The sequence below is a fragment of the Pezoporus flaviventris genome, unplaced genomic scaffold, assembly GCF_033815535.1.
Source record: "Pezoporus flaviventris isolate CSIRO_AGI_PZ_B2104156 unplaced genomic scaffold, CSIRO_AGI_Pfla_v1 ptg000018l, whole genome shotgun sequence".
NCBI lineage: Eukaryota > Metazoa > Chordata > Aves > Psittaciformes > Psittacidae > Pezoporus > Pezoporus flaviventris.
Window position 1 is genome coordinate 2,548,961 of NW_026892566.1, and position 21,395 is coordinate 2,570,355.

Here is a 21,395-nt window from a genome sequence, read left to right on the forward strand (position 1 = left end):
AAAGCAAGCTCCTGTCTCTTTGCAGGTCTTAATACAGCTGCATGGCTACAGATGTCAATTTCTTACATGGAATTACAATGTGGTAATTTGGACTGTAATAGATTTGGTTGTTAGATCCAGCGTATTTTGTGCTTTCACTACATTTTAACAGATCAGACAAACTTCCCCTATATTCTGTTCAATATGTGTCACAGAGCTCATTTCTAAAACTGGTATTGTTTGGAAGTAATTTAAACTTGCACAAAAGTGGAGAGCTAAAAAACAACAGATCTTGCTGGAACTATCAAAATACCTTTACTTCTGGCCAACATGCAAACATGAAAAGTTTCAAGCCAAAATAAATCTGAGGGAATTAGAGAAAAGTATGGGAAAAGAGAGTTGGTAATGCCAGCAGCATTCTGCTAGGCCTAGTAAGTATTTTATCCTAATTGTGGATAGGCCATTTTGTATGATACCACTAGAGTTACAAGCCAGCCCTCCTCCCTTTTGCAGTGAAATGTCAAAGCCAGCTATAATCTTTCACAAGCAGTCTCCCTTCTCTGTGCATTTTTTAATTTCTCTCAACTGCACAAGGGGCATACAAGACCTGGATGCTAAACCAAAGTCAAGCACATGTGGTTCCGTAGACAGCTAGTCAGGTTTTTTGTTTGTCTAAGAGGTACACATTGACATAGAGAGGGCTGCATTGTCTTGCTGTGCTTTGAAGTTTTACCACTTGTACAGGTCATCCATCCTGACCACTCCCAATCTTCTTCTTGTCCCTAACACATTTGGAAAATTTGCTTCATCACCTTCCCCAGGAATAGAGTGTGGCTGACCAGTTTGCAGTTCCCCAGATATTCTTCTTTTTGCCCTTCTTGAAGATACAAGTGATCCTTGCTTTCTTCCAGTCCTCAGGGACCTTGCCCAATTGCCATGACCTTTTAAAGACAATTAAGGATGGCCTTGCAGTGACACTGGCAAGTTCCTACAGTTCCTCTGGGTGTATCCTGTCAAAACATGTACATGTCTGGTCTGTTTGAACATTCATTAACCTGATCCTTCTTCACTCAGGGTGAACTTTCTTTGCCCTGGACTTCCCTAGTCATAGGAACCTGAGGTACCTGAAAGCTGGCTTTACCAGTAGAGAAGGTGACAGTGGCACTCAGTACCTTGGCCTTTTCCGTAGTCTTTGTTATCAGGTCTCCTGCCCTTTCACCACTGGGATGACATTTATCTAGTCTACATTTTATAGGTATCAGTAAAAACTTCCTTGTTTCCCTTGATGTTTTTCAGCAGATTCAACTCTAGATTGCTTTCCTTCTGTGTGGTCACTTTTATTCCAGGATGAGCATGGCTTGTTTGCTTTAGCTTACTTTCTATTGAAGTGGCTAAAGAATAAGAAAAGAATAAATAAGAATAAATAATAAGAATAAAGAATAAGAGAGAGGAGGAAAAAAAAGCGTGGGTTTTTTTATGGAAGAGGAAGAATACTTAGTGGCATGAGAGACTGACTTTATTATGACAGGCAAGGCCTCAGGTAAAGCCAGAGTTTCTAGGAGCCAAGTTAAAATTCCCTCCAGTCTCTTCGGCCTCTTTGAACAGCTGACAAACTCCAGAAGAGCCAGCTCATGAATAAGAAGTACAGAGGGATTTAAGATGCTTTATATCCCTGTGGATGAAATGACTGACTTCATCGAGACACTGGTTGATATGACAACTTCAGAAGCTGGTCCTCTTAATCTTATAATCACTACCAAATTCCTTTTTCTCTCAGAGGTTATTTTTTGCTTTGCTGCTGTTGAAAAAAAAAAAAATTGTTCTGAAACTTTATAGTGGATGTTGGCAAGCCACCATTAACAGTAAGAAAAGATGATGGTGAAAACTTCTTCAGCTATCATTTCTTCTAATTACTGAAGAAAACATGAATGTGTTTATTTAGCATTACTCAGACTACATGGGTTCAAACCTCCAGGGACAGGTTGTTTTTTTTTCTCGTCTTTACCTGCTTGCCCCTCACAAGACTTTCAAGAAGCAATTGTTACGAACAGACTAATGAACCAATATCCAAATTAGCAATCCAGCTAGGAGTACCAGATCTTCATTGCCCTCCCAGCAGCTGAGTCAACTGATAACTCACTAAACTAAACTTAACTCTCAGCTGCTTGATGTATGATCCAAAAACATGCAGAAAAAGAACTTGGATATGCAAACAGAAGCATAATTGACCCTGCCTGGGCTGAAGATGGGTGTGTAACCTGTCACCTTACCCACCTGGACAAGGAAAAGAGAGAACACCTATGGTTATCCCAGGGTCTGCTGTAGTCCTCCACGTGGCTTCCTCCAACTTCTGTAGGTTTTGAGGCAGTCTTTGCGTTCTGGGAGACTAGTTGATTATGTGTCAGCCTTATGTGCCAAATGCATTGGCTCCACAGGCATGTCTGATGCCTTTTCTCTTGCTCCCTATATTAAAAAAAAAAAAAAAAAAGGAATTGTGCTGAGTCTCTGCCCTGAATGGTGTGTTAGGTGGTGGTGTTTCCATGCAGAGCTGGTCAGTGTTACAGCTTGAAATGTGCTGTTACATCTCACATTTTTTGATGGGAAATTGTGCAAGAGTCACAGGATTTATTATCTTTGAAAAAGAAAAGATTTGAGAAAGGACTAGTGTTTGTAAAAATAATCAGCAGTGCTAAGCCCAGGATGTCTCTGTTACCTTGTGTAGATGTTTACACCTGTAGAACAAAACCAAATAAAATCCTCCCATGGGAATATGAAAGTTGCCCAGGTAAATGGGATAATAGTTTATTGTTGAAATTCAGCAGGAATTCAGAACCCAGCATGGAAACTTTGTCCCTACCATCAGTACATTTAGGACTGAAGATGTGGATTTACACAGGGAACATAAAATTATCTATGCCTTGTATAAAGGATTTGAAAAGTGTAATGAGGAAGCTAATAAAAAATCCACAAGAAGCTGAATCTTGGCAGATCCTAGAAGTGGACAAAAAGGGGGCAGTGGAGGAAGGGGGCAGGAAGATAATGATAGAACAGAGTAAATGAGTCTTGTGAGGCCAGTTTGCTTCTCCCTTGGACACAAAGGACTTGCTGATTGCCCACTTACTTCTTCTGTCCCTGGAATGCAGCATCATTTTTGTCTCTTTGGGTGGGAGGAAAGGCTGAGTCCCTGAAGGTGTGCCTGTACCTCTGTAATTTGAGAATGCCAAATACAACCCGGCAGCTTTGAGGCTGTTTTCCTTAGTAGCCTCTTTGAGTCTGCAGAATGCTAATGACAGGGTTTATTAGGACAACAACCCCTGAAGGGGATAGATAATGTTGTGTGGAGGCAGGACCCACATCCAGAGCCCCAGGGTTCACATGAAGGGCACTCCTTCTGACATCTCTGACACATGAAATGAGCAAAGCTTTACATTCCTCCATTAGTGGCAGAAACTTCTGTTCCATCGTATTAATGCAACTGCCAAAATCAGCCAAGTCAAACAACTGTGTGCTGTTTCTGCTCAGGTACTGACAGTTTGGTAACCATCAACTTCTTATCGATGCTGAGGTAAACCTGCTGCTACCATTATTGGGCAGCTATAGTAGGAAAACTTTGATCTTGTAAAATATGTTCTAAGCTAGTGGGATTTCAAGTCCTTAATACCTTTGGAAAACAAGCAGTGGTGTGGAATGTGGGAGCAGGTCCAGTGGCAGAGGTGGCTGTGAATCCTGCAGCTCAAACATAGCATTGGTTATTTTCTTCCCTTACTGCTAACATAATACTGGCTTCTAGTGTAGTCACTTACCTGAGGATTGCCTTCCCTAATGAGTCTAAGACTTTAACAGTGGAAAACTCAGTAAATGCCAGCGCCGATGGAGCCCCAGTGGCTAAGGCTGACTGAACAGAAGCTGTTTGTTGTAACTCACTTTTTACAAAATGGGGTTGTAAAATTTTCCCTTATTGTAGCTGCTATAAACTTGGCCTTATAATCAGTGGGAAGTATTTTTCTGGCTTTAATTTGTGTCATTATCAGGAGGTTTGACTTTGTCCAAAGGTAAAAATGGGAACTCCTGGGACTATGCTCTTGGTCTTTTAGTTTGTGTTCTGGTACCTTAGCTTTTCCTGATTTGGAAATACTGTTAAAAGCAAGAGGATTTATATTAGATTTAGTGTTAAACATTTCCTGCTTGAGAAATAGTTTTAATTTCGGTGGCAAATCGTGAAGCCTAGCTGCTTTATCAATTACCCTTGTTTTCCATATGTTGTTTAGATTGTCTAGTGTAACTCCACAGGACTTCCTCCCTCTGATTCTGGGAGAAGTGAAGTGTGAGCACACCCCACATGGGTGCACGGTGCTCATGTTTGAAAGCAGTATCTCCCTTTTACACAGTGTGTACAGAAAGCAGGCATCTAAAGGCAACTAATCTGCAACTTAGTTGTTCGCATCACCCGCTTTGCTTCTCTTGCTTTGAGTCATTCTAAATATTGTGTCTACCCTTTTTTCCCTTCATAACTTTACTAACTGGGTAAAGTGACTCCATATTCTGCATCCCAACATGTACTTTAAAAGTATACCTGTGTGCATGCGTGAGGCAAATTTGCCCCTGAATTTCAAATGAAATCACCAAGTAGAGGTTTCTTCAAGGGTGCTCAGGTAGGAATGTTGCCCCTGCTGGTGTGGCCAGATTATATAGGAATTTCTCTGCCTTTTTGCAGAGGATCTTTTATAAACAGGGTTTGATAATATCTTGGTTACACAAAGCTGAGGGCTGTCTGTATGCTTGCTATGGTATGACTGCCTCCAATATGGCTTGCCAAATTTCACCAGTAAGATATGGTTAGGGTTATCTTTCTCTGCTCACCATATGAGAGCAGGGTGAGGTCACTTCGTGATATGTGTGAAAAATTGCTTTGCCTGTCACTTGATGTGACAGAGCATGAGCTGTCTCCTAGCCTTGTGGCAAAAGGTTAAACTAAGTAGAGATTTGGGGATGAGGAGGAGCATCCTTTTCTTTCATCAGGGTTGCTTGTATTTCACTCCTTTCAGTTCTTTTCAGAGAATAAGAGACCATGGAGTGAGATGAAGAAAATGCCTCTGTAAGAGTTCTTGCCTGTGGGAACACTGTGGGTTGGAGCACTGTACGAGTACTTTCAGTGTCTCCATTCTTAGTCATTGTGTCCCAAGAGCTGTGTCTTCCAGGAACTCAGCTTCATCAGGCACCTGATGTCAGTATGATGTCTTTGTCCACCTCGTGGACTGATGAACCCTAAAGGGATCTGGACCTGTAGGAGGAATAGGATCTTCTCTTTTGCAGTTTGGCTTCCATCCAGCGAAATTGTTTGAGACAGTACACTTCATTCTCTAGATCATTGGCTGGATCTTCCATACACTGAACTTTAAGTTTTCCACTGCAGATACGTGTGGGACTCACTTGGGCCATGCATGTCCCTGCTCTCCAGATGATCAGGAATTCTCCTGTGCTTGCTTTTGCATCCTTTAAGGGAGCACGGGCAATTTTGAACACTTCTCCATGGGTTTATTGGGCTCACAGACTGCTGTTAGAGAATACTTTGATTACTGAAAGGGCAGCAGAAGAACCCAGCCATGGGAGGCACACAGAAGGGGATGAACTGTCCTTTATGCCTCACAGTTAACTGATAATTTTTGCTGAAGTTTCTCTTTTCTTATTCATGGGGCTTTTTTTCATGGGTAGCGTAATAAACTGCCTCATGTCATGGCTTTGTTACAGGCCAGTAACTGTAATCCAGCCACCTATAGGTGTCATACTCACCTTTCTGGAGCATGTTATATGAATTTATCTGTGTAATACTTGGAAGCAGTCTAAAAAAAAATTACAGTAGATGACCATTGCCATGGGCATTTCCAGGAATTTTCTGAATAATTGTAAGTTCTGTATCTCTAAAACATTCTTGAAAATATTTTTTTCAGTGACCCATAGAGTCTCTTGCACCAGAAGTCCTGAGTGTTCCCTACCCAGCCAGAGATAAACATCCTGATTTCTGATCTCCCCTGAGGCTAGAATTATTTGTGCCATTTTGCACTATTAGGATCATGTGCTGTAGCTGTTCCCACCACTTCTTGTAGGTCAGCACTCTGGATCAGGTTTCCTAACAAACATTTTTGTTTCTTCACATGGATGTCCAGTGATTCATTGTCTTGGGACATTTGTAGGTGGTGAGGTCCTGGCATGTTTCTGAGACAGATGGGAAGTGCCATTTTTCTATTAAGGAAAACACAACAGACATGAAGAATTATGTGGGCTTGTGAGTTTACTTTTAAATGACTCTAAAGAGAAGGCCAGGACAATTTGTGTGTCAGCTTGAAACTGTGGATTTTGCTGAAATTCAGAGAGTAAGTTTTCCACAGTCTTACAATCTTTCTTTATATGAAAAAAAAAAATCAGGAACAGACGCAGAACTTCTGTTAAGCAGCATTTCCTTATCCATTTCACTAGATGGAGAAAATTTTCAGCCTCATGATGGCTCAAATTCATGTTCAGGAGCCTCTGCTGAAACCCACAGTCCTAGCAGAGAGAATGCCTAGGTGAAAATGCCTCTGTGTGCACTGGCAATAAAAGCTGCAAGCAGGGGACATGGATTTTATGGCAACAGTAGTAGCCTGTATTCTGCAGGATTGGGTACTGCTACTGAGGAAGGTCAGGAGCTATCAATGCATTTCCAAATGTGTAGACTAGTCTACAAGTGCACGTCAGTCAAACAGCATTATTGTTTGAGCATATTGCCTGTTGTGGTCCCTGCATGCCATCTCCTTTCAGGGTAGATTAAGGGCTGGGGTCTTATTTACTCTCCAGTAGAGTGCATGGCTAAGCTTAGTTTCTCTTTGAGCTTGAACACAGAAGAATAGAGATTCATCGCTCCCCACCCCCAACCAGGGTAAATTGACCTCACAGATACATCTCTTCACCTAGTGGTGTGAAGATAATGCAGGGCTGCGTACAGAAAGAAAAGAGGAGGCTTTCTGATGGGACAGGGCCCAGGGCTTTTCTTTTGGGGGCATTCAAGTGTGTTAGGCTAAAGTAGAAAACAGGTGAAAGAGGCCTACTCCCTGTCATGTGACTTTGGGCTAAGTCTTCCTTGCAGGAGAGCTGCTTGATCTTAAACCTTGAAGAGTGAATCTTACGTTTTTCACAGTTGCTTTTGATGATCAGGTCTCTCACGTGCCACCAGGCTCTTTTTGTGGCAGCTCCCAGGAAAGAGGCAGAAGTGCTGACTCTGGTGGGGTCCTGAACCTCAAACCCTCTCCTTTCTTTCCTTTTTTCATTTTGCACCCAGCTCAGGTTGAGCCTGTAGGTCCTCTGAGCCCCAGACCAGCTCTGTCTCACAAAGCACACATGGTATACCTTTTGTGTAGCAAACACTGACATCTCTTGATCCTTTTATATACCTAGCCTGAGCAGCTCCTGGTTGGTCATGTCTTCTGAACAATCTAGTATCACATACCTGTTTGTATGCATCTGTTTCACACTTATCTATTCATTTGTTCTGTTCTCTTTTGTGGAGTATTAGCACATCATTTTTCTTTCCAATGCAGACATAACTCATTGCATTGGCAACAGTGAGCAAAGGCTTCTTGTAAAAGCCTGTGCACATGATTGATATAAAAGGTATTCTTATCACTCCATCAAATTAAAAAGAAGATTAAGGCCCAGCTTCAGGAAATCACTCAAGCAGGCTGACTGAAATGGGATTCATCCATATGCTACAGTAATTTCCCACACACCAGTCTAAATCACTGCTCTGAACAAGCGTAACTAAAGATTGATGGGAGATAGTATGTTTGGTGATGTGATATGAGCAGCTATTCAGTAGCTCACTCTTGAAATGTGTGAGACTGTAAGCTCTTTAACCTGCCATGAAGAAAATTATTTTGCCACTATAGATTGCTTCTCTTTGTCTTGTTCCTTTCAGCCTGAAAGTCTTGGATTAGGAAAATATTAGTTTAGAGCCTTGGCTTTTCATTGCTGAGGTTGGCACTGAGCTCATCCAACATGGCTCACATGAGACGGGTACCTAATATGAGCTTGCTGTATACACTGCCCCTATCCTCATTAATAGAGATGCACTTTTAGAAAAGTCTAAGCTGTCTTACCTCATCCTTGTTTACAAGGGTTGGATCACCTTTGGGAATCACCCCTTTCTCTATTATCTAGAAGCAGGGGAGGAAGAGTGAATCCCCATTCCCTTTGCACATACATTTTCTCTTTGTAAAAGGTGGGAGATTAAATATATAGGGTCTGGCATCTTATATACCTTCTGTTGGCCTTCCAGTGGCTACTTTTACTTAGTTAAAATGTTTAATTACAGTCATTCCTGTTCCCTGATGCATCTGGTGGTTTTGCTGATATGAGCTAATTCTCAGTTAACTGATCTGGGCCTCAACCATTGGCAAAACCAGATACCAGCTGTATTAAGTCCACATAATGGCACATTAGCTTTACTCTTTCTGAAGGCAAAAAGGCAGAGGAGCTGTAGGAAAATCAGTTACTGGGTGAGAAAATATGGTACTCAGTGAGCATGCATTGCAGTGTTTGGTTGAAAAGTTTCATTTGAGCTGGATTATTTGCATTCTTAGGATCTCAGGGAACCTTCATCTTGATAAAAGTCTATGCTCAAATGACACCATCCAACTGTGATGCTTTAAGCTGGTAGTTCATAAGCCCTTGGTGTTATGGCACGAGAAACTGGAAATTTGTGCTCCAATTCATTGAATCTATTTTGGAGTGAGAAATCATAAATCTGGTACAGTGCCCTGTTAATCTCATCACTATTGGACTTCCCTTTCTATCTCCTTGCTACTTGGATCATTCTGGTGTTTTGATTGCATGTACTTACGAAGAATATTAACAAAAACCAAGTTTTTTTCCTGAAGTTATTTATCAGTTTTAGAACTGCTTACATCTAGAGAAGCAAGGGAGCTCTCTAATAAGACAATTTCTCAAAGCTTAATTTTAATTAATTTAGGCTGGTTAATGAACAAATGTTTTCAAGAAAGCTAAATCTATGAGGAACTGTACAAGGCTTCTGTTGTCCATCTGCTTCTCAGCAGCCTTGTTTAATAAGGTATCAGAGTGATGGTGGAAGTCAGTGAGCATGCAGATCACTGTGCAGAGCATACAGTCCTCTAGGAATAACTCCTGCACCCTTTGAGTAATCATTTACTCACTATGATACTGAATTATGGGCTGACCAGCCACCATTTCTGAAAATGGAGCAGAGACATAAATCAGAATTGGGGCAGACGTAAGCTAGGTTAAGTCCACTCAAAAATGTTGTCAACACAACTGAAGTGATGTTTCTGTCCCTGATGGCTTAAACAAATGAATGAAAGGGGTTGATCTAATTCATTGGCTTTCAGAGCTATTTTCCAGTCTCTGCAGTTGGATGATTCTTAATAACTTAAAAATTGTTAATGATGCTGACTGACATCTCAGTGCATTTACGATGCCAGAGTATGTTAAAATGATGCATTCATTGTGGTCAGATTCTGATCTGGTTTGCACCACTACCAGTTGTAGACTCGGTGCTGCTCCTGAACAGGTGTCTCTCAACTTCATTTCTTATTGCCCCAAGAAATTGAAAATGGCCAGATAATCCAACAGCTTGTGGGACCAGAGTAATTTTAGTCACATCTGCATTTAGAGAGGCAGAATGTGGTAATTGAAGTGACCTTGGGCAAGCTAAGCAATCATTTGTTAGAGATCTTGTGTTTCTGGTGCATGTTGGTGGCGAGTGATAAAACACTACCTGTCCTGAGTGTGGCAAGCCTCCAATGATGAGGAAGGACTTTGTTGTTCTTCTCTCTCTTTCCATGTGCTCATTGAGTTCTGATGTCATTTTTCTCTTAAATGCAGGTCACTTCATGGGGAACAACACAGTGATTGATGTTTTGAGGAGAGAAGGGTACGAGGTAGAGCACACTCCAGCTGGACAAGCCATCAACAAGTAATACATTCTTTTATCTAGTGAGCAGCCATTGGGAGGGTGGGTAAACAATCATGAAGAGGTAATGGCAGCTGGAACTATCCCTAACAATGAGCTGGGCTCTGTCTTTCCTCCCCAGCAGTTTGCTTTTCTCTTCCATGAGGCAGTTTGGAAACAGGATTTTATTTGTTTTGGGTTTGGTTTTTTTGTGTTTTTTTTTGTAGGATTTTTTTTTTTCTTTTGGTTGTTTTTTATATTGTTATGTTGGGCTTTATTTATAAAATAAAAATATTTTTGCGCTGTTAGTTTTTAACTATTAAAAAAACAACCATAGAGTATGCATGTTTGGTTTGTCGTATCTGGATAGTGTCTTATACCATATAGGGTTCCAACCTCCTCCTTCCTTCAAGTGTTTAACTGCCCTGCATTTTAACACTTCCATTCTTTTACAGTGCTATTTTTGATTCTTTCTAGTTTCTCTCAGCCTGGAATCTGACTGACCAGAATCCAACCCAGCCTCTTTGCAAGCTGTCCCCATGACTGATTGCTCTCATGTCCCCTGCTCTCTTCTGTATTATTAAGCCAAGAGACTTGCTGTTCTGGTTCATCTTGCAGCTGTCTTTTGGGATACACCCTTTCTCTTTTTATCTCTCACTGGGTGCCTTTATCCATCTCCATGGTTTCAGTAACTACAGAATGCTAAATAATCTCCTCCATGCTCTGCCGAGAATTATATGTCCTCTAGACTTACCGCTTCCTGTACTTCTTGCCACCATCCTAGGGTCTGCAATCCTTGTCTCCCCTTCTCCAGACTCTTGCCAAACACGTGTTCTTGTGTCTCTGGATACCGGCGCTCTTTCTCATATTCACTGCTAAAAGACCACAGTGAAAACAAGGTTTTATCCCAGATACGGTACTCTTTCGCTTTTATCCTCTTTGCCAGGAATCAGGCAGGCTATCCCTCACTGCTTACATCTCCGTCCCTTACATCTTCATCCCTTATGTCTGCCTACATCTAAATGCCTTACATCTTCATCTGTTACATCTCAACCACATTTCTGATATGGGACTCTCAGGTAGGATGATCACCCTTTGTGCATAGTTCTTATTCTGTGGTACAAAATAATAACAGATGTTTTTCTCATACTCTGGTTGCTTCACCTTTCTCTTTGTACCACGTTTGCTGTTTTTTTTCAGACCAGGAGATTGAAACTCTGGCAAGTCATGTTTTGGTATGATTCTTGACATGGACATACATCATTAACTTTCTGTGCACTGAAACAAACTGAGCCAAGACTCATCCTCAGGAGCACATGAATGCAACTCCTAACGCTGTTGCCACCAATGGGCAGGTAGTTTGACGTGGAGAAACTCCATATGCTTAAGCACAAGACTTCATTGTCCTTAACACTTAAGTCACATTAGACAATCCAGTGTAACAGTATTTATATGATAATCAAAAAACTGACTGCATTGAAACTTTTGTGGTACTGTTTTTTATCACCCAGAACGTTCATAGCTTAGGTATTCCTAAAAACAGCCATAGCAGCTTTTTGAAGCTTAAAGGAAGATAGATTAAGATGTACTTGAGAATAAAGAAAATCCAACATTGATCTGTAAAGGTATAACTGTAAGGAAGTCAAGAGCAGACAACTGTGGAAAGGAGGGCTAGATCTCACTCATCAGGGAGACAGGTGTCAGTGGGTAGTTTGGAACCCAAGTGGTTTGGCACTGACTGGTTTGGTACCCAGTTTTCTAACCACATCATGGGTGTTCATTGTTAGGCCAGTGACTCTTGTGCCTTGAAAACCCACAGTTTGATATTGGTTGTATCTCAAACATTTCATTAGGGCTACTGGACAGAACATATTTCCTGGAGTCTTTTAAAGCTGAGTGAAAAAGCTAAATAAGATGGCAGTTTAGTGTTTTCTTTGGGAAAAGGTGTTTATGTTTCAGGATTACTTGAAAAGAGATTTAAAAATACAAAACAAGTTTCAAGAAAAATGTGAGTTCTAAAGGAGAAGAGCATTTGAGGTGAGGGAAAACCTGTACAGAAGAGTATGTCTGAGTCTTGGGGTTTGGATGATGGGTTTCACTTCATTGCTATACTGAGCTTGTAGGAACAAATACCAGGCCAGTCTGTTCAATAAAACCATATCCAGCTACTGGCCTAGATGGCAGTGCTGCAGTCGGTCCAGTCAGTGCCTATCTACTATTTCACAGGACAAAATTCAGAGAAGAATGAACTGGAAGTGGTTGAACTGAGAGCATTCAAGTGGCTGTTTTACTGTCAGATACAGTAGCTGAGTAGTCCTGAAACAAGAGCATTAAGAAGTCTGCAGTTGTCTCCCTTCCCTGCAACATGACATTGTGCAATAGCAGCACAGTTCGCAGCTTCATGTACTCTGGCTAGACCCAAAGATTCTTGTGAGGCATCGTTTGCATCTGTGAGCGCAGAAAGATGAGAGATCATTATGCATATTTTTCTGTAACAGGAAAACTGTTGGGTGCAGTCACACAATTCCACCTGCAGATACAACTGCTGAGGTGTCCTGCTTATATGCAGGGGAAGGGGATTAGTGCTGGTAGTGGCGTGTGGAGTTTGAGGACTTTTTCTTTGTGGTGTCACCAAAGCAAGGAAGGTGAAAGAGGTGCTCCAACCATGCAGTAACACAAAGGAGAGTTTATAAATAGTGCCACAAGTTCAGTCAAGCTCCTACTGTCTTATTTTGGGCTTTAACTGTTGTTCCTGATTTTAGAATGCATATATATATTATAAAATATTCATCACATAATCACAGTTGTAATTAAGGTGCTTCCTGACTCCTTGCTTAGCTGCTGTGCTGGAAGAAGGAATTGGCCTTGGGGACGAAGGATGTACTTTTGCATCTCTGTGCCTTTCACTGTCAGTCCCTGGAAGAATTGCCTGCAGGAAGTGTTACAAAGGAGGTTATGCATATGACTGTCTGTTATTAATCGTGTTTTGAGATTGCAGGAGTCAGAATAAAGGACTGGCCATGCAGCTTGGAGATAATCTTGGCTGTGCCTTTGGCAATGTTGAGCTCCAGCATGGTATCGCCATGGGTTTGCTAGGGGAGGCTGCAGGCAGCAAGGCAGTCTTATCTACAGAAGAGGGCTGGTGACCATTCAGTGACTTTCACAGTTAAGGAACAGGCACAGTGAAGAGAAACAGGGGAAAAGGGAAACAAGCAGAGGACCTTCAGAAAAATCGAATCAGGTCACTGGAGACAACTGGCAGGGGGGTCACTGTGTAAGGCCATTAAAGGGGGTGATGTGAAGATGTGCAGGAGAGCCAAAGGGTCATGACACTTCAGAGATGAGAGAGTGAGAATCACAAGGATTTTGAAAGTGATCGATAGCCCAAGACCCATTCTGTGCCAGTCTCTGTCACATAAAGTGTACTGCATGATCAACTTGTGATTTTCCTTGCAGGAAATAAGATAAAATCCTCTTCATTTTCCATCTACTCTCTCCTTCATATTCCAGTCTACAACTTCATTTTTTCTTCAGGTTGGGCCCTCTTTATTCTCTACCAAAGAGACAGGCCCACAGTGATGGGCTAGCTTGAAAACTGCATCCTCAATGAAACATGCCTCTTTCTCAACTTCCTCATTTCCATGCCATTGCAAGGGAGAAAGGAAGTATGCTGTGGTTCAGGGAAGATTTCACTGAGAGAAACCAGGTTTCTGCACAGCACTGTGTGGTCCTCTGTTACCTTTCTGTTAGCTCTCTGTTACCTCTGAATTTCAACCCAAGCCAGTCTCCAATTTTATCTTGTTACAGAAGACTCCTGCATCTCTTCTCATCATGAAGTAGCCATAAAGATCAGTTAGGTATTTGTACCATGCCAGGAGTCAATAAGAGACTGCAGCCTACCTTCCTGGGAGCATAGATGAGGAGATGTTGCTTGCTCCAAATATGAGGGAACAGAGCTTGAGTAATCAGGGTGGAACAAATTATTTTTTTTTTTTAATACATCACGTTTGCACAAAACTGGGTAAGAATAGCCCTTAGAGCTTTTTCTGGGCTCAACAGTGGTCCTTTGGGCTTCCAAGATTTGCCTTGTGAGAGAGTTCATGCATGCACATAGATTCACAACAGTATCTTGCTGGAGCTGCTTTGAAATCTGGATAATGCTGCCAGTCTAATACAGGATCTGTGCAGCTAGAAACCCGGAGTCCTGACTCCTACTCCTTATTACTTGCTATGTGTGCAAAGCTTACTTCTTCATTGTGAACAGAGAGAGAGCTGCAATTGCTCAGCCTCCTCCCCTCCATATGGACCTCCATACTTGACTGATGTACCCCTTTAAAGCCACCATTTCATACTTCTTGTTCTGCTCACCTGAGTGGCAAAATAGCATTATCTCCTTTTGCAGATCATCATGGAGACAGTAAATACCTAGACTAGAAGTCAATGCCACAATAGTGAGTTGACCTCTTGTCTTTTATGTGTCAGACATACCTCCTCACCCAATGTTTTATAAAGGCTATGCGTTGGCTGCTCTGTACCATCTGGCTTCATGAAAGAAAAGGTGAGAGAATGGTGAACTTGACATTGCCACAGCTAATCTGCTGCAGACTACATGGCCCAAAGGGTTGCTTAGTGGTGTATTGAGGCATTTTATTCAAAGACCATAATTTGAAGATGCATTTCTGCAGTCACGAGCGCTCTGCAGACTAGCTCATTTCTTTCCTTCTCCACTAGTGGGAGCTGTTGATCTAGGACTCGCTCCTTCAGCTGGGGTGCCTTAGTTGTCCTGTCCCTGCACCTTTCTCATGCTCTGGGCAGGAATTGCTGAAAGGAGTAATCTGGTCTCTATTCTGCAGTACATCAGACTAGAGGAGTCTAGTCTTGACCTTCTCTGACTTTAAGGGCGATTTCTTTCTTCGTTCTTTCTAGATACGCAAGGTTATTCTCAAAAGTTATTCCAGCCTGAGCCAGACTGCAGTCTTTCCTCAGTTCCAGATTACCTCTTTTCCAAAGCTTTTTTTCATTAAAGAGCACTATTTTGATCAGAAAATTGGCTCAAAGACGATGGGGCAGGAATACAAGGCAGAGAAATGAGCATCCAGCCAATGTCAGGGAGAAACACCTGGTTTATATGTGCCTTGATGGTATCTGTACCAGGATTCTGCCTCAAAAGCACTTTCAAATATTGTCTGTGTTCCCTCTTTCTTCCAGCAGAAAACCCACCAAAACCTTGTTAGCCTTTTCATCATCGTCGCTGGCACATGGTCCCTACGTTGTGTCCCAGGAGCTCCCACTGCCACTGCATCCCCAGAAGGAGGAGGAGGAGGAAGAAGAGCAAGAAGAGCTGCTGCCTCACGTGCTGCTCCCTGATGGTATTGATGTGCTGGAGAAGGTAGACAGGAAGTACAAAAAGAAGAGGAAGCAGCAGCAGAAGAAGCAAAGATTGAGACAGTTTAGCGACCTCTGGGTTCGCCTAGAGGAAAGGTAGCTGATGGCTGGGAAGGGAGGAGGGTTTGTCATACAAACTGGACTTTACTTAGACTGCTTAATCCAGTATGTCAAGCTTCTGCAAAGGCTAGATATATACTGAAGGCTGGGTCTGACCTTCTCCCTCACTATGGTGCTGCAGAAAAAATATGGACTCAGTCAGAGATCAATATGATCACACAAAAGCCGTTTATTGCAAAGCCTTAACTCCTTATATACTATTGCTTACATGCACTTACAGTGATTTAGCATATTATGATTGGATACATGTCTTGAAGACCCTTAGTGACTAACATATAATTGGTTAAGCACAGGTGTGAGAACTTGACCTCGAAAGCTTGCCAACATCCACAGTTCTCATAAGTCAGTGAATTCCAGCTTCTTCTTATCTTGCTTGCTTAAGCTTCCTCAGGCCTCTCATGGCCTTGCTGTATCTTTTGGGATTATTCAGAGTTCATGTACCAAATACCCATTCTCCTGTAAGATCACCGCCTCCACACTGTGGTTCTTGCTGAAATATTTACTCAAGGCTGTTTGTGCTTTTAGTAACAAAATAGCTTCTTCTGCATTAGGTTAGGTTTCTGAAAAATTAGGCATAATACAAATGGAAGTCTTGTCTGCGCCACTTTGCGTTTGGAATTGAGGGATTGTGAGCATATGGTGGTCCTCTTTATCACAGAAGGCTGTGTTCAGCAGAAGATGGTACATACCAAAGCCATTGACCTTTATCCAAGAGCTGCTGCATATGCGGAAAATGTCATACCTGGCATATATGCTCCTTGCATTTGGACATATATGGCATATATGGCATATATGCTCCTTGCATTTGGACAGTATTTATGCAGTATTTCCAGTCTCTGTGTTCTTCCAGTCTCTAAAAATCATGCAAGCCCCATGGTATTACTGAAGATCTGGAAAGGGGGATGGCAACCTAATGGATGATGGAGTTAATATAAAAATGGAGTGTGTTATGAGGCAAAGGTTCACACAAACTCCCTTGTTATCATCTAGAAGAGCTTACTCACCTTCAAGAACTACAGCAGCCTGCAAAAAAAGCCCACTTGTTCCTTAGTAGTTATAGTAGCTATAGGCATGTGGCTGAAGGTGTACTTTAATGGTGACCTCCTGTCAGATAACGCACAGGCCTGAGTCTGCTGTCTTTTGTACTTTGTCCCTCTGTGTTTCTGCCACACTCAGGTTGAAAGCATTTTATTTTTTGGTACTGTGACTAACCAGACAGGTCAGGATGATGAAGAAGAGCCTGCAGTTCTTGAAATTAAGCCTCTACATTCCCTTTTTTTTTTTTTTTTTTTAACGCTGAAGAATATTTCTTCCTGCTCCCCAAGACACTGAGTATATATCTGAGTTCTCCTATGCCTCTTTTGTCATGTCGCTGGGTCACAGCTGTACCACTAATTAGAGTAATATGTTGCCCAGGTTGGCTCCAAGCAGGTGCAGCAGCTGTTCTGTTCCAAGCATTCAGACATTTTAGACTAAACTCACCTTCTTCTCTAATAGAGTATTTTTTTGCCCTGTCTCTGCTCCTCCTTCCAGCCTGAGTGTGAGTAGTTTGGAGAGAAAGGGAAACAATGCACACGGGGGTTTGCATGCACCTACACAGAGTTCAAGATTTACTAGTACAACAAACACAAATATCAGATTTGGTTTTGTCTTTTAGTGTATCATTTACCTTACAGTTCACAAAAGCTGTTTGTGAACTATTTTTTGGGTGTCTGTTGACAGTCTGTTGAGTTGAAATGCTAAGGGATGATCTGGAGTCTTTATGATCCCAAGCTCCCATCATGCGTGCGGTATGACACATGCAGTTTTTCACACACAGATGTTCTCATGAAGGTCAGGGAAGTCAGTGAGCATCCTAATGTGAGATATGCATGCACTTGCAGCACCAGTGCCTTCAGAAGAAGAGGCAAGTTGGGAGGATGTGCTACTGTGGCTAAGCTGGAGGTACATTAGGGGTACATACTGAATTGCAGCCACCGCAATGCAATAGTGAGATAAAAGCGAAGCTGGTGACAGCTCGGAAAACTACTGCCTAAATATGGGAGCACCAAATGCTTCCTTAGCTAAGGAAGTGTGGGCTTGATGATCAGGTAGTGAGGTGGATCAAGAACTGTTTGGAAGGAAGAAGACAGAGAGTTCTGGTCAATGGGGCAGAATCTAGCTGGAGGTCTGTGACTAGTGGAGTCCCTCAGGGGTTGGTGCTGGGGCCAGTGCTGTTTAATATTTTCATCAGGGACCTGGATGAGGGAACTGAGTGTACCCTCAGCAAGTTCGTTCATGATACTAAACTGGGAGGAGTGGCTGACACACCAGAAGGCTGTGTTGCCATTCAGTGAGACCTGGACAGGCTGGAGAGTTGGGCGGAGAGGAACTTGATGAAATTCAACAAGGGCAAGTGTAGAGTCTTGCATCTGGGGAAGAACAACCCCATGTACCAGTACAGGTTGGGGGCTGACCTGCTGGACAGTAGTGAAGGGGAAAGGAACGTGGGGGTCCTGGTGGATAGGAGGATGACCACGAGCCAGCAATGTGCCCTTGTGGCCAAGAAGGCCAATGGCATCCTAGGGTGCATTAGAAAGGGTGAGGTTAGTAGGTCATGAGAGGTTCTCCTCCCCCTCTACTCTGCCTTGGTGGGGCACATCTGGAATATTGTGTCCAGTTCTGGGCCCCTCAGTTCAAGAAGGACAGGGAATTGCTTGAAAGAGTCCAGTGCAGAGCTACAAAGATGATTAAGGGAATGGAACATCTCTCTTATGAGGAGAGGCTGAGGGAGCTGGGACTCTTTAGCTTGGAGAAGAGGAGACTGAGGGGTGACCTCATCAATGTTTACAAAAAGGGTGAGTGTCAGGATGATGGAGCTAGGTTTTTTTCAGTGATGTCCAGTGATAGGACAAGGGGCAATGGGTGTAAACTGGAGCATAGGAGGTTCCATGTGAACATCAGGAAAAATTTCTTTACTGTGAGAGTGACAGATCACTGGAACAGGTTGCCCAGGGGGGTTGTGGAGTCTCCTGCGTTGGAGATATTCAAGGCCTGCCTGGACAAGTTCCTGTGTGATGTACTCTAGGTTACCCTGCTCTTGCAGGAGGGTTTGACTAGATGATCTTTTGAGGTCCCTTCCAACCCTTGGGATTCTGGGATTCTTTGCTTTTGTCGTGAGAAGTGGCTGTCATCCACGCACGGTCCCCACCTGTGTCTGTAACGAAGGGGGGAATCGCGCCCCTTCCGGTCCTTGCCGTGCTTCTGCGGTCTGCCTAGTCATCAGTGGGCTGAGCTGACAGCCCCACCTCGTGGCACAGCCGCGACATGTCACCACTGAAACACGGCGCAAGCTCACACGTTGTGCAGAGTTCGTCTCACCGGCGGTCTCAGCCATTGCACTGCGCATCGCCCGGGCCGCCCAGGCATAGGTAAACCTACCAGGTTTCTTATGCGTGGGCCATTCTGTGAGGCCGGCAATGTGAAAAGCACTGCGCAAGTGATTTCATACAGTCTTGCAGTGGGCTTGGCAGCGTTGCTTTGATTATATGCATCAGCTGTCAGCTGTGTTTCTTTGATGTGCTGCCAGCTGGCTTCTCTTCAGTTATTGTTCAAACTTTCTGTGGGGCCTTTGGGTATGGAAGGGTAAACGTTTTAATAAAAGATACTAATTGCCTTCAATTCAAGTAATCAAAGCATTTTTGTTTAATGCAGATGGCCAGAATAAAGCAAGAAAAGGGAGTGGGTGGAGGAGAAATGACTCTACTTTTCTATCTGGCAGGTAGATTTGCTTTTAATTTTGGCCAGATTTGTCTTCTGGCTCACACAGCATCATGAGGCCCTGGGGTATATGTCAGCCTCATAGGTGTGAGGTCAAGCATGGCTTTCAATGCTTTGCCAAAGAGAGCAACACCTTTGTGGTATCTAACCCTTTTGACTCCTGACCTGCCATGGTGTAGGAGCTTCCTCAGTTCAGGACAGTTGGCATTAGCATCCTGGAGCATACAAATTTCTCTCCTCCATCATGTTTTGCCATAATGGGTGTTCAGCATCATGTAGGCTCTGGCTCAGTTCTTGTTCATCACCACCTCAGAGTGCTCAACACTGGGAGCTACTCTGGAATGTTGTGATCTTTTCCCAGTGACTCTAGAATACATTTCTGGAAACGGCTCTTTCTCTCCTTAAAGCATGTCATGCAACCCCCTTGTAATTCCTGACCTGTTGAAGGGAATATGCAGTACAGGATGTAGTTTGGTCCATGCTAATATGCACATGCTGAAGCATGGCTGGGGAAGATGGATTGATTCAGTTGAAAGCAGGTGCCTTACTCCTGCTGTGCTCAGCAAATGTCGCTGCAGTGACGCTCCTCTGCAACAAAGCTTTTTTGGTTCTTACTTAGTTTCTGTGTAGCTGTAAGGTGCTAGGAATACAGCTGTCTTGACTGGCTGTGTGGGGGCAGTGGGGAGGCTGGCTGGGTGGACCTGAGTCCAGCCTCCTAAATCTCTTCCTTGCTCTCCCTCAAGACTGCTTTGCAGTTCATCTGGGCACCCTAATCCACGTGGGCTGAAGTGAGGGCTGCCCACACATGTAAGGAAGGGATGAGGCAGCACTCTGTCATTTGGAAACATAGTCCTACTATGAGAGACTGTTCCTAGCAGCCCAGAAAACAGAAAGTAGGGCACAGAGGCTGAACACCTCCTGCTCTGTGGGCTTTAGGCAGTTGTGGGCTGAGTCTGGACTGACGTTCTTTTCTTGCCTTGCAGTGACACCAACCCTCCTCCCCGCATCCGCATCATTAATGGCTACATCACGGTTGAACCCCAGCCCCGGGGCCACGGACGGTCCAGTCATGCTCATGCGGACACTGGCAGCACTTACGAGCTCTCCTGTTCTCTCTTCCTTACACTACTGACTTTGACTTTGCATATGATAAGGCTCCATTGAAACATAGGGAGAGTCAAGCTGCAGGGCTCTGCAGCTTGCAGCAAAAAAGAAACTTATGTGAAAAAAAAAACAAACCAAACAAAAATAGAAGACTCTGAGTGGGACACCTGTTCTTTGGGTGTTCTTAAACTGTCTCCTTTTCCTGAGTCTGGATCATTAACACTATTAACTGGTTTGACCTGCCCAATACAGGAGAAGATATTTTAATAAAAGTGTTATTTATCCTTCTCTTACAGAAGAATGATTTCATGTTATCCCATAATGCTTTGGGGAGATTATAATGTTGCTATAACATAGCTGTTGTTTAGCTGTGTGAGCCCAACTAAATTACACTTTTTTCACCTTCAGTGCCTTGTAAAATGATTTACATACCACTAACTTGTTTATTAGAACAGAATATTTTGGTCATATGAGTGCAGCTGGGAAAGAGAGGTTGGTATTTTATGTCTCTACTGGTAATGCTTGTAATTCTTGCTTGTTAGGGCTCCAGATCACTGCATATAGAGGTTCATGACAACACCTTCTACAATAGAATAAAACAGTAAAGACTTGTTAACAGAGTATTTCTGCTGTCTGTTTGGTGCTGTTGTAAGATGGGTACACCTGAACCTCCAGTAGCCAGACAAGTCTCGTAAGCACGAACTAATGTACATTTAAGAAAAACAAATAGCCTGGGGAACTTCACAGTCATAATGTTGGACACTTTCAAAGTAAGTTCTCAAGAGGTGGTTTGAGAAGCCCAGGTGCAGGTTTTCACTCGCTTTCTAATATATTGTTATTTTGTAGCTGGATTCACTTTTGGGGGAGAAAGGGCTTTCTTTTCCTTAGTTGCAAAGATGCACTGCAGGCCTGACAAACTGAGCACATACATGTGTATTTACCAGGGCATCTGAGAGGGCCACCAAACACACTAGCATCAGAGTGTGTTCTGCCAGTTTCTAGCCTATGCATTGTATTGCTTCTCCCTCGTTTCCCCCTGTGTAAAATAGCTGTTGTGTAAAGTAGCCCCAGGCTGACTTTTCCCTGTGTT

At 43.0% G+C, this 21,395-nt stretch overlaps 1 protein-coding gene across 3 annotated transcripts in view; it reads left to right on the forward strand.

The window, feature by feature from the left end:
- The window catches only part of TRABD2A (TraB domain containing 2A), an 80,443-nt gene extending 59,518 nt beyond the window's left edge, over positions 1–20,925 (forward strand). For 2 of the 3 annotated variants that reach the window (XM_061455072.1, XM_061455074.1), the window contains 3 exons: positions 9,871–9,961; positions 15,146–15,418; positions 20,185–20,925. In XM_061455072.1, the coding sequence (XP_061311056.1) occupies positions 9,871–9,961; positions 15,146–15,418; positions 20,185–20,365 (545 nt within the window). In that variant the 3' untranslated portion in view covers positions 20,366–20,925. The remainder of the gene's footprint in view (positions 1–9,870; positions 9,962–15,145; positions 15,419–20,184) is intronic. The other variant, XM_061455073.1, reaches the window with a different exon arrangement.
- Positions 20,926–21,395: the final 470 nt, after the last annotated feature.